General features: G+C 37.5%; 1 protein-coding gene across 1 annotated transcript in view; it reads right to left on the reverse strand.

Annotated features, from left to right (window-relative positions):
• The window catches only part of BMPER (BMP binding endothelial regulator), a 207029-nt gene that overhangs the window by 89842 nt on the left and 100717 nt on the right, over positions 1-16470 (reverse strand). The window contains exons 9-11 of the mRNA XM_060781627.2: positions 14769-14909; positions 11659-11763; positions 4071-4116 (exon numbers count right to left, since the gene is read on the reverse strand). Coding sequence (XP_060637610.2) covers positions 4071-4116; positions 11659-11763; positions 14769-14909 — 292 coding nt within the window. The remainder of the gene's footprint in view (positions 1-4070; positions 4117-11658; positions 11764-14768; positions 14910-16470) is intronic.

Raw genomic sequence — 16470 nt, forward strand, 5'->3', positions numbered from 1 at the left:
GACCGTAACATGCTTAGCATGTACATGCTGGTATAGCAAATCAATAAAATACCCTGTATTGATTTTATTAGACGTCAGTGTAAGGGGCATATAGATTTTCTCTTTTTCTCTTGTGGCTTGGTTAATTGCATAAAGTATATTTCTGATTTGATCTGCTAATCTTCTATTTTAATAAACCCATATTGGTCCTCTCCTATTAACTTTGGGATTATGTCTATCAATCTATTAGCAAGCATTTTTGTAAAAAATTTATAATCTGCATTGCACAGTGTAATTAGCCTATAAAAGTTGGGATTGTTCTCTTTTTTATTGTGTTATAAAATTGTAATTATTTCTGACCTTTTCCATGTTTCAGAGGTGGTTCTGTTCTTTAATATCTCATTAAATAAAATTTCTAGATTAGGGATGATTTCAGATTGGAAAATTTTATTAAAAATAGAGGTAAAGCTGTTAGGACCAGGGGAAGAATTTGGTTTGAGATTATTAATAACACCTTCAATTTCCTTACTGGTGATAATTTTGTTCAGTCCTGCTTGTGTGTGTGGGTCTAATTTTCTTGTACTGATTCCCTCTAATCTTCCAATTTCTTTATTTGTACAAAAAAATTTCATAACAGTTTGCCGTTATTTCCCTCAGATCTTCCTCCTTAGTTGTTATTTGACCATTACATCTCACTTTACTTATTAAAACCAGAAGAATTTTAACTAATAGAAATTAATTTTGATTGGCTTATGTCTACTACTGGACATTCTCAGGAAAGAAACACATGCCTGAGATTAAAGTTATCAGTTGCCAGAGAAATAAATGTGCTTTGATTTTCTGACATGAGCACCTGAAAACTAGGAAAATAGAAATGAATCGTAAACAATCACCATCTGAACTAGGCTGAATCTTCCAATTATAATTTAATTTTGATTTGTGGGCCTGGATGTTTTGCTTAGGATCTACTCTCATAGTACGTGAACATAGCTGAAGACATAATCTTCGTACCACACAACTCTTTCCTATCTTGTTACATGTCTCTTTCTCATCTCCCAAATATTTTAGAAATGTTACAATTCAGCCAAAGGGTAAAACATTAGGAAAACAGTGCCACTTGGAAATGCAATATCATTGAGTCATATTGTCTCTTCCAACAATTTTGCAACTTGATGAAGTGTGATACACAACCATTCTCTTATAAATGAACGCAGTGGGAAATCCTGCTCGTTTTTTTTTTTTAGTGCTTCTGTTGTAATCAGAAAAACTCATATTGATTTCAGTGGGTATCAATACAAACATGCAAGATGGACAATTTTATGTCTCTTTGTCTCTGTTGAATAATTTTCAACTGTACAATGTGTTCCTGCTGAAGCCAGTGTACCACTTCTTATTTTGCAATGCTGTACCCACTTGGTGACAAAGGCATATTTCCACTAGTTTCCCACTTATTACTAAGAGCTATTTTAATAAAAGACACAATGTATCATTGTGTAACATTTGGACTTACTTGATTTTAATTTAACCAAAATCACACTACCAAATTTGAAACAGTATTTTGTAACTGAGTTAAAAGACTTTATTTCTGAAATACACGGCTCTCCTAGTTTAATCCCAATGACTTCATAGTTATAAATATTTTCACTGTGGCTTAGGAAAGCTACATATTGTGATACATTATGTGCACAATCATCCAGGGAAGTTTCTCTCTTTGCAAATCTAGTATTTTGCAACTTTTAATTACACTTTAATCTAAGGCTATTTAATGGATTAGCTGTGATGGAAAGGGTAGTCAGAATGATATTTTTTTCAAAAAAAAAATCATCTGTTGCAACTTAAACCATTGTCAATCATAACCTATTTCCAGGGCAATGTCCCAGAATGCTTCCTATTTGAATGTTTATGGGCTGTTCATTTCTAACTTTCTCTGCGCATACCCGCAGACGTCTCATCTACCATATTTCGTTTTTACCAGGTTTTAAATTGTACTTCCAGACTGCATTATAAATCAGTGGTGGAGAAATTTAGGGCTTGCTTTCTTTGGAGAAAGTAGGTGATTGCCCTTTCCAATAATATACACTCACACCTTTGCAAATGAACTTGAGTCTCACTCATTTCTCCAAGAATACTGTATTTTGAAATTTCAAACCCTTATCCAAGACAAGAGTTACTGGCTCCTAATTCCAGACTACTTTTTCTGTGCCTGACTTCTCAAAAGCTGCCTTTTGTGAGAAAGAAGACTGCTTGCTAACCATCTGTCGATGGTGGCTATGCAATTGAGGGATTGGTGTCAACTGCTGACTTTGTAAGTTAGCCATGAATCTCTGGCAAGATCCAAGGTACTGTGCCAAAAACATCTACATGAGGGAAAGTAGTTGTATGAGAGAAAACCCAGATATGCACCTTCATCACATTATTTGTGGGCTATCTACATATTTGAATGGGACATCAAAGATCATATAGTACAGACAAGATTATAGTGTCACTTCATATTTTCTGCAAATAACCATAAAGTGAAACTGAATGTTGCATACACTTGTATGAAGTCACTCTTTAAAGAGGAATTTTGACTATCATTAAGATCTCTTGACTTAAAAAAAAACTCCTTAGAAGCTTAGCTTTCATTTTCTCAGGTATATTGAGGAAAGTCATAGTCCCATTCTATTCTGCTTTGATCATACCTTACCTAGAATACTGACAACCTAGGATGCGTCCAGAAAAGAGTGACCAAAATGATCAAAGGTTTGGAGATCAAGCCCTATGAGGAATGCCTGAAGGAGGTGGTATGTTTAGCTTGGAGAAAAGAAGGCTAAGAGGGAGGATGATAGCCATGTTTAAATATTTGAAATATCTGAAAGGAGGGAGCAAGCTTGTTCTGTCATGCTTTGGAGATGAGGACACAGAACAATGGATTCTAATTGCTGGGGGAAAATTCCATCAAGGATACTCTATCTAACATCAAAGATGCTGTATCAAACTCACGTAAAATCTCCCTAAGTCCATCCAAAGAGAACCTAAGAAAGCACTGCGCATCTCTAGTCTCTCTGCCATGGCACCACTTCTGGCTTTTTTGAAAACCTGCTGGGAAATGGTGGTGATGGCAAGGGAACGCTGCCCTCCTGAGAAGGATTGCTGTTTTCCCTTCTCTGTGGAATGACCCTCAACTTATCCACAGGACATATGAAAAATCCAATTTTTGACTCCCAAATCTGTCATTGACATACATGAGTATATTCAGTAGATTGCCCCTGTTTCTTTATATACCTCAACAGTTAAAATAAAATAAACAACTGTTACGAAAAATATTAAATATTTTGACGGTAAATAATAAAAAATACTTGTAGCTAATAAAAAAAATCAATAAATTAAAAAGACCATATGTTGTAGCAGTGACTGTAGAAATAATACTGCACTTTTCTTAAGTGTGCATCATTACAGTAGACTTTACAACACAGCCATGAGATATTATATCCTTATTATGATGGAGGGCTAAGGTTGAAAATATAGTGATATCACACAGACCAACCACTGAATTATATGGAATTTGATTTATTGCTCATTGTTCTAAAATTAAAGAGACAGTACATTTTAACAGACAATATTTACAACTTTCACTTTGGGTTAGCCTGGCTTTAATTTCAAATACTTTAATGTACCAGACTTTCTCATATATACTGATGGGGAAAGGAGTGGCAACAGGAATTTTCAATCTCACTTTGGTTAGTTTAATAGAGCCAGCAAACAACAAACAAGAACAATGTCATCTGCAAATATTATGCCCTAATCAATTTTGCCTCTTAATTATAAATATCTTGACTTAAAGCTTTACAGCACCATTGGTCATCTTGCTATAAATACATAATATGCCGATTGAGATTTCTGATTATATTGATCTTTCTATTACAAACGTATGTTGCAGGGTTTGGGAAATTATCTAAAAAGAAAAAAAACTATTTGGCATGATGAATAATCCCAACACTGTCACAAATATTTTTTCTGTTACTCATAATGAAATTGGAAGGCTCAAAAGACAATTCACACATAATTTCTCTGAGAAACGGTTTAAAAACATGAAGAATGAACTTACTCACTTTCAGTGCAAATGGGACAGCATCCTTTTCGGTTAAGGATCTTTCCCTAGACAAAATAAATATAAATAATGTTTATGAGCAAATCTTTTGAACTATTAACACCTTTTGTAAATAAATAAAATATCTGAAAACACTGGTGGTTCAAATTCACCTAGTAAATCTTGTCTCAGTGGGAAAAAAGATAGTTGATTCTATGGCTTGAACAGAAAGATTCATGCCAAATCATGCCAAATCTTCTCTCTTGGGCCAATAAAATCACAAAAAGCTATACCCATTGTTTTAATGTTTTCTATAGTTGCTTCTGACATCCTTTAAGATGAGCTACTGTGGTGTTCTTGTGTGTGCTACTGCCTTTTCAATTATGGCTGCACCATGATTTTCAGGTTAAGAAATATTTGGCACTCTAGATGTTTTAGATCTCAGATCCCAGGAGCCTTAGCCAACGTGGCCAATGGTAAAGAGTAAGAATTATAGACCTGGAGGTTTATATGGTTAGGTCATTCATCCTATAATCAGCATTCCATTAAAAAAATTCTTTCCATTTCCCATTTTTCCCTTTCATCTTCTTTTCAAACCAACACTCAAACAATTTTTATTTAATTTTATTTACTGACTACTGTTTTTGGTTCTTTGTGGTTTTGTTGCTGCATTTAGTTTAATGTAAATATGTTTTAATTATAGTTTTATGGTTTTTATAGCCCTTTTGAAGATCCCTTCTTTTTTTGAGAGGAAAAGCAGAATATATGTTTCTTACATATAGAGGTCTAAGATTTCATACGCTATGTTCATAAATCCACTTGTTTAAAAAAAAAAGTGCTACATATAACTGAATTTTCTATGTGAATAAGTATGCAACTGTAGAGGTTTGGGCAAAAAGAGCTATTCAAGACTTTGCACTAGCTGTCAGTACAGCAAAGTGGCTCATTTACTTAATGTGTAGGTGTCTGAGGCAGCTGCACAAATGGTCCAGAGCCAAGTCCTATCCAATTTGCCTATCCTGACTTTTTAGAAATGATGTTTTAGACCTTAATCCAACAAGGGAAAAGAAACTAGTTCCTTCAGGAAATTATCTTACAGCAAATAGGTCTCTATTGCTAGCAGCTTCAGTGTATGTTTTGAGGACAGAAGAAATTTTCCAGTGTTTCTGGCTCAGTGAACAGACAAATGCCATTTTAATCTCACTTGAATCTGTAAATTGCTCTTGCATTTCAAATGAAAACAAGGTTCGGTTCTTTATTTAGCATGCTACAAGAAGCCAAACCTTTGTTATGAACTCTGGCAGAACTAGCAGTGACTAAAAGTAAGAAATGTGGTATATGTGCTTTAAAAAAACTCTGTTAAGTCCTTTAAAAATAACTTAATTGATTTTATTTGGATTAACCTATTCCGAGATTGAAAGAATTACTTTACGTATGCTCAAGAGCCTGGACATATCAAGTGGGACTTCCAACTTGGTTACAGCGTAAGGTAGTTCTGAAAATTCTCCAGTTTCATGTGTGACTTGCCATGTAGCCTAAGAAGCAAAAGGTCACAATTCCCATCAACATGTCTTATGTGTTATATGCTGCCTTTGGATTCCACCTTAAAAGTCAGGACCAGTCCTACTGTCATTCAGAAGGAGGTTGGCTCAAGACATTTTGCTATCCGTGATAGAATAGTAAGTAGTCCATCCTCCCAAAGCCCATAGCTCCAGGACGAGATAAGTTGTTTTGGCGTCTGATGCAGAAAATCCTGCACATTTCTTTCACCCATTTCCTGGCAGCAAGAATACAATAAAAATAAACAAATGACGAATTATTTGCTATCTTTTCACGACCCTCAAGAATCTGCTAGGGGATTCTTTCCACTCTCTAGCCAACTTTGGGCAGTAACCAGTTAAAATGATCATAGTTACAATTCAACACAAAATAGAAAACTCAGTCATGTAAAAGAGGTAAACGTTCAAGATAGGGAGTAAAATTCATAAGCATCAAATTGATCAAAAACATTGCAGAAAAATATACAACAGTGACAATTTTGCTTTGTTTAGCATCACAGATAAATAAAATGTCTTTGAATGTGGCTGAAGAGACATAAGGTTAGATAACAGGGACACTATATCTAGGGAGATAATTTTTAACACCCTGGGGACCACTGCTGGAAAGACCCTTTCACATGTGGCCATCCCCTATACTTCATTTGGTTAGGAAAAGATAACTGCAAAACATGAATAGGAAAGATGTGACCCTGCAGGTAGGTAGTTCTCATGTCGCTAAAGCTTCATCCTTAAAATGCTTGGTAATCTGATCATCTATAGTGCCTTTCTAAGTGAATGGTGTAGAATATCTTATCAAACAGATCTCATGGTTTTCTAGTCAGATACAAGAAAATGATAACATTCTTATTTCTTGAAAGACACAGAATGGCAATTACAGTCCTCTCCAATCCTCTGGGTTTTGTGTTCTTCAGTTGTGATACAGGTATAAAGCATGCCAGATGAGCACCAGTTTGTTGGGTCATTGTAGTTCCGTCCTGGGATTCGGTTTTGCCAATGTCTGTTTCATCACACTAGGCCCTAGCTTCATAGTCAACTAGAGTGCTGGGCTCATGTGTATCCATACTGCACAATCTTGGCAGTTGGATACCATTTTAACTGCCTTGGATCCATTGTAAAGAACCCATGGATTTGTAGTTTGGTATGATGCTGGGGAAAATGGAAAGAAAAAGGAAGAGGGGCCGACCAAGGGCAAGATGGATGGATGGCATCCTTGAAGTGACTGGCTTGACTCTGAAGAAGCTGGAGGTGGTGATGGCCGACAGGAAGCTCTGTCGTGGGCTGGTCCATGAGGTCACGAAGAGTTGGAAGTGACTGAATGAATAAACAACAACAACAACAAATACAACATGTACTTCTCTAAATTACAACTCCCTGGATTCCGTCGTATGAGGACAAGGCAGTGGAAGTTGTATCACAGTGGTGTAAATATACAGTGATAATACAGGCTGGAGAAGGCATACGTTCAAATTTCCATGCAACCACGAAGCAAGGATTACTTTGCTTTATCTAAGTGACCTTAGATCATTTCTTCAGCCAGATCTACCTCAAGAGGCCATTCTAAGAATAAAGGCGTGGACTGCAATTCATAATGGGCCTTATGTTGTCCCCATAGTGAAGGGTCATATACCAGTATGTGTGTGTGACAGAAAGCTAATATCTAGCAAGCAACTAGTCTGTAACTTCGCTAGAGATGAGATGCCTAAGCATGCAGCCTATGTACCTGGATTTTGCTCTGAGATTTTGGCAAGTCAATTGTTGCTCCCTTCAGAATAATAATCTGTTATAATTATCTTATATATCTTATATTTATCTTTTAAATGGGAAGCCTACAAGTCATCTCCTCCCACAACCCCCTTGCCCCCACAAGGAAAAGGTCTTAATTAGGCAAACGATACTAGCACGGATGGAAAGGCTACAGCTGAATGCTGCTTAATTGCACTGGATAGTCTTACCTCTGTGTTTGCTTAAAAGGTCTTCAGCCATCATTTAAGCTGAAAGTGGCAGGAATTCAAGTAAAATTAGAGTCTCCAAGCCAACCTGCTAAGGCTGGTTACTTGAGCCACCATGCTGGCATGGGTTTCTGTTTTTGTCTTGCAGAATAAGGAAGTCCATTATTACTACCATGTGGTGCTAGCGTTTGTTACCACTGAAGGCTCCCTTAGGAGTAGACTACAAGATGCATTTCCATTTTTGCCTATGAATATTTATAAGCAGAATACCTTTGAGAATCTATTAATCCTGCAGAATATTTTCCTTCCCTTCTTATTTTTAATGAGGGTTTCAGTTTTATATCCAAAGGTCATATTTTTCTGTCTTTTTCTCTCTCCTACATTTTAAAGACAAAGCTAATTAGGCTTCTTTTTGTTGTTATTGTGTTCCATTGTGCAATAGTAGCAGCTGCTGCTGTTGTTTTGGGGTTCATCTGGCACTGGCATATGACCAGCCAGTTTTCTTTTCTTTTTTCTTTGTAAGAATAACAGATGTGTATAAAAATGTAATTCTGTCTGTGTCAGGCATGGGACAGCATTCTGTGAATAAATATAAAACTCACAGTAAATTCATAACTTCAAATGTATTCACACAATACATCGCTGAAGACCACCAGAAAACACAGTATTTTTTGTTGGTCATGGGGTTTCCATATGAAAAGTTTGGCCCAGTTCTCGCGTTGGTGGGGTTCAGAATGCTCTTTGATTATAGGTGAACTATAAATCCCATCAACTACAACCCCCAAATGTCAAGGTCTGTTTTCCTCAAACTCCACCAGTATTTGCACTTGAGCATGTTGAGTATTCATGCCAAGTTTGGTCCAGATTCATCACTGTTTGAGTCCACAGTGCTCTCTGGGTGTAGATGAACTACAACTCCCAAACTCAAGGTCAATGCCCACCAAGCCCTTCTAGTGTTTTCTGTTGGTCATGGAAGTCCCGTGTGGCATGTTTGGTTCAATTCCTTCATTGGTGGAGTTCAGAATGCTCTTTGATTGTAGGTGAACTATAAATCCCAGCAAGTACAACCTCCACATGACAAAATCAAAATTCTTTGAGTGATGGTCACTCCTTGCATTAGAAAATGTCTTGTGGCCAAATTTGGCAGGAGATTGTCCAGTGGTTTTTGAGTTATGTTAATCCCACAAACAAACATTACATTTTTATTTATATAGATACCTATATGACACTCCTTGACAGTTTATTGACATTCCATTCCAATTCCTTCCCTTCTAGTTTTTCAGTTCTGTTCCCAGCTTGTTGAGAGAACTAGCATTCCTTGCTCAGTAAACTGACTCAGTCGTTGCTGAGCTGTTCTCTGCCCACCTTGTACATAATATTGCTATATTAATTCTATGCTGTCTAATGGGAAATTATTTATTTAGTTATTTATTTATTTATTTATTTCAAAGTTTTATATACCGAGCTTCTCACCTCATAAGAGGGACTCAGTCCGGTTTCCAACCATAAAAACACATACAATCCGTAAAAATTAGACAGTATAGAATTAATATAGCAATATTATTATAAGATAATTTGCTATATCTAACCTGTTGTAACTTCACCTCCATTGCTTTATGTAACCTTACTCAAAATTATTAAGAAGTGTTTTTCCTGGAAAGTTGGATATAGACATTTCAGATGAATCCATTATGACAACATGGCTCTACAGAATATGCACTGAAAATACTATGAAACAGAGATTGTGTGATTATTTTTATGAGACCATACTCTTCTGTCTTAAGGACACAATAAGATATATGAGACACAAACTGATGACTGTGTGCACTTTAATATAATATGTTACCAGAAGCAGCAGATAGATAACTTAAAACTTCCATCATTAGCATGTCTGGATGCAAATCAATTCGACATACTTTCAAGTAAAGGCATGGAGCAAGATGTTATCAGCTGCCTTCAAAACAGCTAAGGATAAAGTGTCTTCTCTGAATGAATGCCTGGATGAGGAAAAACAAATTGAAACAGGATCCAGACAAAACAGAGGTGGTTTCCATCAAGAGTCCTAATCTGGGGATGGAGGTGTGTCAACCAGTACTGGATGAGGTTACATTTCCTCTTTTCTTTTTTTGTGTCAGGAGCAACTTACTGCAAGTTGCTTCTGGTGTGAGAGAACTGGCCGTCTGAAATGATGTTGCCCAGGGGACAACTGGATGTTTAATGCTTTACCATCCTTGTGGGAGGCATCTCTCGTGTTTCCGCATGGGGAGCTGGAGCTGATAGAGGGAGCTCAACCTGCTCTCCCCGGATTCTAATCGCTGACTTGTTGGTCAGCAGTCATACCAGCACAAGGGTTTATCCCATTGCACCACCAGGAGCTCCTACATTTCCCCTAAAAGACTGTCTTTGCAGTTTAGAAGTGTTCCTGGATCCGTCTCTGCAAATGTCAGCCAAGGTAGATGTGACCATCAGGAGTGCTTACTACCAGCTTTGGTTGATACACCAGCTGTGTCCTTTCCTAGATTTGGGGGACCTTAAGAAGGTTGTGCATGTGCTAGTGAAGACCTAGAAAGAGTAAGAGAATCTTACAATAAAGAATTGGTTAAACAAGATACTGGTGACAACTTTATCGAAAAAATGAACCTATAAATTAAGATTAGTAAAAGGAGAATTAAAAGAAGATCTATTTGATAGCACTTGGAAATTTCATGTGTAAAAGTAATGGTAAATTTAAACCATGAAACATCCAAGAAAGATTGTAGTTGAGTAATAAGCCAGATGTTATCATCAGCAAGGATTATAATATATTCATAGTGAAAACAGAAAGTACTTTGAAGACATCAGAATTCAGCTTCAAACTAGGGGAGAAGTTTGACGAGGACATGATAGATGGCTGGAAAATTCAGACCCTTATCACATTAGATGATAACAATGTATTGATCCAGAAGCAGCAGTGGGATGGCAAAGAGACCACAATAATAAGATAGAGAATGATAAACTTGTTGTGGAATGTGTCATGAATAGTGCCAAATGTACCCGGGTGTACCAGAAAGTATGAAGACACGGGCTTCCATTTTGAATTTAGGAGCTAATTATATACAGTTCAGTTCCAGGAACAAACTAGACTACATTCTGTATTTCCCATCTCTTTTTTCCCCTTCACCCTATTTTTCAAACATTTTTGGAGGAATCAGTACTGTATGCAATTAAATTTTGAGTCCTTGATGTAACAACTAAAATGTGAGTAATTAGTAAGCATATTACAATAATTATGTAATGGGTAAAATTAGAATAAGCAAAAGTGATAGAATTGACAGAGCTGTATTTTTATAATGTTATGTGAGTGATGGGAGGGTTGGGATATATAGATCTGGAAACAGATGAGGTGATAAGACGTTTGTATTATGTTTTAAATGTTTTAGAATTTTAAAATTTTGAAATAATTAATAAAAGAAAAAATTACAAAACAAAAAGTTTACACATATTCCATCTCTCTCCACTTAGCACTTTTAATTATTAAAAAGGCAGAAAAAGCGGTGGGTAGATGTTTTCAAAATGGAAGATGGCATGTGAAAACTACCACAATAACATTTCATGAATGAAATAAGGCCTGATTAGACCTGTATTTGGTCAGGTCTAAGGCCAAAAAAAAAGGTATGCATAGTTGCTAAATACAGCCAAGATATTTTGGCACATGAAACAGAGAATCTCACAAGTACGTATCTCCCATCGCTGACTTTAAAATGCAAATAATATCAAATGGAATAACCAACATTTCCTGCTCTTTAAGGATACTCAAAATCTTCTGCCTAAGGCCCTTTAATACTGGCAAGAGAGAGATCAAACACAGAAGGAATGAACCATAGTAGAAAGAATGACTGATACCAAAATAGGAAGGAAAAAGATTATAGACTGAAGAGAAATGGTTAGAGGAAAGTGAAACAAGAATAGAGATGGGTTAAATTGCTTTGTTTATTCTAGTCAACTGAAAAACCTGAAATCTCCTTATTGTTCTTCTTTTCCCAAAATCTTCATGCATCAAACCTGCTAGGGCTTCTGAAAAAAATGGAGGGGTGGTAGAAAACATAGTCGTTGTTACACTCACATGAGGGCAGCTGCTGACTGGAATGCAGTGCTTCTTGCGACATTCAGTCTTGCCTTTCACACAAGCACAGATGGTGCAGTTAACGGAGGACCACATCTCTCCATCCTGCAAAAGAGAGAACATGATACAGCCATCAGCTGGAGAAGCAGAGGGAAGCTATTCCAGTAATGCATCATCTTCTTATACAAGGAAAAAGAAACACTGTCCCTACTGGAGTTATGTCATTGTTTAGTCTAGATTAATTATGAAATGTCCATCTCCACCCAGATAGATTAAGAATGGAAACTCATCTGGGATAGTTTTCCCCTCTGGTCCTTCAAGATGGGGAAAGTATTGTTCCACACATAATGAAGACATATTAAAGCTTTTTTTAATGACAGTCTAATTAGTTATATTTTGTCCTGAAAAACATTCCTTCTGCAGTGGTCCAACATCATGATTTTTTCATTTGGAATGACATAATTAGAAAAATCTGACTCAATATGGCCACTGTGATTGGCATGTTTAAGTTACTGCACATGAAAATGTTTGATTAAAATGTCAGGACACAGAAAATTTATTCCCAGATGTGGCATTACTTTGGTTTAATCCAGAAATATACTTAATGCTGAATTCAAATTTGGATTACTTACAATGCTAAGGCAGACATCTGATCTACTAAACATCTGAAAATGTTTAGAACAGACAGAGAGCACACGCACAAATGAATCCTAAATTCTTGTAGGTACAGTTATATGGGACTAAATCCATGTATTCTTTTCCCTCGCAAGGCTCTCTGACCCCAAATGTTGTTCCAATAATACCATGGCAAACATCTTTGGAGACCACATGTTATAACCAGCATTCCCAAGCTATTGACCAATGCCGTTACGCAAGTCCTTTCATAGACAGCATATGGAAACTCTTGATGTATTGGAATGAAATAAAGATGAGGCAAATAATATCAAAAGGGAGTATTTATAGATCTTGATGTTCCAAAGTACAAAAGGAAGATACATTTTTCAAAAAAGGAACACATCAAAGCATTATACCATATTTCATCGCATAATAGTCACACCCCTATTTCTGGAGTGGGAAAATTGGACCTTTACCATTCCCCACATAATAGTCGCACCCTTAGTTCATTTGCCTGGGTGAGTGAATGAAGGGTGCATCTGCCCTTTTGGAACTACAGGCTCTGACTCGGCTACCACTAAAATGTATTAATGGCAAATCTGAACAGACAAAAATGAGTGTTAAAAAATCTGACAACCTCCCCCCCCCCTTCGCTCCCCCATTTATATTTATATAAAATACAAAGTTTATTGATCTATCAAGGGTGGGGACTGTAACTAACCATGCATTGAGAAGTAAACTTCTTCAACCATGGTATTCAATTGGGTAACTTCAAATCCCTAAACCTCTGAGGATGCCTGCCATAGATGTGGGTGAAACATCAGGAGAGAATACTTCTGGAACATGGCCATACAGCCCGGAAAACTCACAGCAACCCAGTGATTCCGGCCATGAAAGTGTTTGACAACACTTTAGACAAGTCATGTTTTCTCATTTTCCCAGCCTCAGAGAAAGACAAAGTCAAACCTCCTCTGAACAAATTTTGCCAATAAAGTCCCATAATAAGTTCATTTTAGAGCAGTTAGGAATTGAGGGAGTTGAAGTTCAAAACAACTTGAGGGCCAAAGTTTGCCCATGCCTGCCTGAGGGTCACCATAACTCAGAAATGACTTGAAGGCACACAACAAAGGGGCATCATCTCCGCAAGCAGCAAATAACAGTTCCTAGTACCAGTGACTGCAATAAATGAGGCAAAATTGAGGCTCATATAACACTACTAACTAAAAAAAAAATTTGTTGTTCTAAGTCAGTGGTTCTCAACCTGGGGTCCCAGATGTTTTTGGCCTACAACTCCCAGAAATCCCAGCCAGTTGACCAGCTGCTAGGATTTCTGGGAGTTGAAGGCAAAAAAATCTGGGGACCCCAGGTTGAGAATCACTGTTCTAAGTGAATTAATATCCTGGAGTCCAAAAGTCTGTGTGACCTGTTCTGTCAGTAGCTAGATGGGGGAGCTTCAGGTTTTCTTTAGCAGGAGTTCCACTCTTCCAAACCCAGTTCCCTGTTTTGAAAAAGAGGAGTGTTTCACATATATTACATGGGTCTATGAAAGTGGGATAGTCAAGGTCTTGGATGCACCTACAGTAGCCCTTTGGAATCCTGTCCTCATGATAATAAGGCAATTCTCTTCTTTCTTTTTATGAGTGTGCACGGAAAAAGAATGTAAGTTAAGGAGGAGGAAACTGGTTGCACGTATAATTACTGGTCTTTATATGAGTGTTAAGTGAATGAAGAGTAGCTCCTTTCACTATACAGTAAACAGCATTTTCATGACCTACAGAACATTGCAGCTTTGTGCAAATGGGAGAATGCAAATTAATGAAAAGCAGCATTGGCTGGATAAATATTGTGCACATAAGGGATTTAACTTTTCATGTAATCCCAGGATCTCTCAACACACAGATGGTGCATGCAGTGACAGAAATCACTTCCAACAGAGATGTAGGAGGGAGAGAAACCCTGCACCACTTGAAAAAACAAACAGGCACACAGTAATATGGGAAGTGTTTTGAGGGAATCCCCAATGACCTTGTGTGGGAGGAGGGCAGGAGGGGATTATGACAGCACAACTTCCCAATTCATGAAGCACTGTCTGTACTTATAGCAGTGTACTGAATTGAATCCAGAGAAGCAAATTAAGCTCTGATTGGTTCACTTAGGGGTGGGAGTGGGAGGAGGGTTCCCTTTTGGCTGGGCTGTTGTCTTGCAGCCCACAGAGAAATACCTTTCTGATGTCTATCAGGAATCTGCTGGAGAAAATGAATCATATCATCCTGTACATTTTATGGCAAGAGGCAGCAGCTTCGTTCTCTGCCTAGGGAAAAGGGAGCCAGTGTACTGTGCTGTAGGACTGACTAAAATAAACCACATTGAATGCCTCTGCCTTATTGTAAGGGCCACTTTGTATGACATCGATTACTCTAAAATTACAAACACAGTTTAGAACGTGTCACATCCCAGTCATTCTAGTCTCAATGGAACTCTGCATGCCTATTTACCCGGAAGATCTTGTTGCCAAATTTGCACACTTTTGTTTCTTCAGGAGACATGTAAGAGATGCATTCCTTGCAGCATTGTTCATTGGTTCTGATGCAATCTCCAGGTGGTAAGCATTTCTTCTTACACACAACAGTAGAATCCTACAAGGAAGGGAAGAAAAAAGAGACTGCAGATGAATGATATTCCCTCCTCAATTAATGACTATCAGATACACCCAGTGGTAGCCAATTCATGTCACAACTACTTTAGTCAGTATATATTGGGTATTTAGAGACTAAAAATACATGTTAGCATGTAGAGTATTTTCCCCTTATGTTGCACATAGTATATTACCTTTAACATTTTAAAATATGGAACTGCTGTTGCTGAAGTGACATTTTGATGACCAAAGAAACCAAGTCACATCTTTTATTCTCATCTTTGGGGTTGCTTGGGCCCCTTCAACTGTTTCAATGCTTTTTCATACTGGCTGAAGGATTATTGAGTTTTTGAGGTAAGACATTGTAAGCTGGTGAAGCACACAAGATAATGCTTCTGATCTCGGCGAGTGCTCCTTACAAAATGAGTAAAGCAGCACTACTGGGTAGTAGGTAATTTGCCTCTCGTGGAGCCCAGTAACCACCTGTCTGACACCTTTTGGAACTGATTCTGGTGTTTCCCTTTGAAATAGAAAATACACACATGTCTTGTTTTGAATGTGATGCAAATGTTCAGGTAATCATATCATGCTTCTTGCAATGCATCTGAAAGGTGTAGAAGGATTCTTATGAAAACTAACTGGTGTAATTTGACTCTTAACCATATCCATAGCATGTTACCCCATAAGTATATGTGAATTCTCCAGGTAAACCTCAGGCCTAGTTGCAAATATTAGCAACTTCGACATCACGGTTCCAAGATAGCATAAATACAAAAAATATTGCTCAATTATATTTTAAAAGGTTTCTCCTTTCAACAGCTTTCTATATAACCTTAAAGAAGTAGAAAATATGTCCTACAAGTTTTAGTGCACTGTACCCATAACTTACCATGCACAGTCTGTATCAAACCATGATGAAATCATATCGTTGGCCACTAGGGACTTGATAACATTCTTAATATGGGTGACTACCCATTGGAGTAAAAGGACAAGTTTGCCTTCAATAATCTGGCAAGCAAATGTTTGAGTGATTGATTCTGTCTTGGTGGTTTTAAGACCTCCAATGTCAGGAGTTCATGTTGTACATAGTGGAGGAAGTGACTGAACTAAGATGCAAGGGAGAATGGGAATGTGACACTCTGTCCTCCCCTACTACTGTAGTTTATTTCTATTATTGCTGTTTTCTCCTCTGAGCCTGGCACAGAAATAAGGGAGCTGCTGTTTTAAGATTGGGGGGCCACGGTGTCTGAAAGAGATTTTTGACAGAGTCAACTTGCTTCTTTTGGAAGTACAAATGAGTGCAACCAGATTCAGGTAGACATACATTCATGGTGAGTTGCACTGTCTACTCTATATCTTTCCTTGGAAGAAGAGCAAACTTTTTCACTCACACCAACAGCCTTTCTCGGTTTCTCTTACAGTACTTTTTAGTCAAAAAGGAAGGTGCTATTTGGAATAATCAACCAAAGACTGATCTTTGGGGGGTGGGGGGGGGGCAGTATGCTAGAGTTGCGTTTACACCTAGTCTGCTCCAAAACTGCAGTGCGTACATCACAGAGAGT

The sequence above is a fragment of the Anolis sagrei genome, chromosome 6 (assembly GCF_037176765.1).
Source record: "Anolis sagrei isolate rAnoSag1 chromosome 6, rAnoSag1.mat, whole genome shotgun sequence".
In the NCBI taxonomy this organism is placed as follows: domain Eukaryota; kingdom Metazoa; phylum Chordata; class Lepidosauria; order Squamata; family Dactyloidae; genus Anolis; species Anolis sagrei.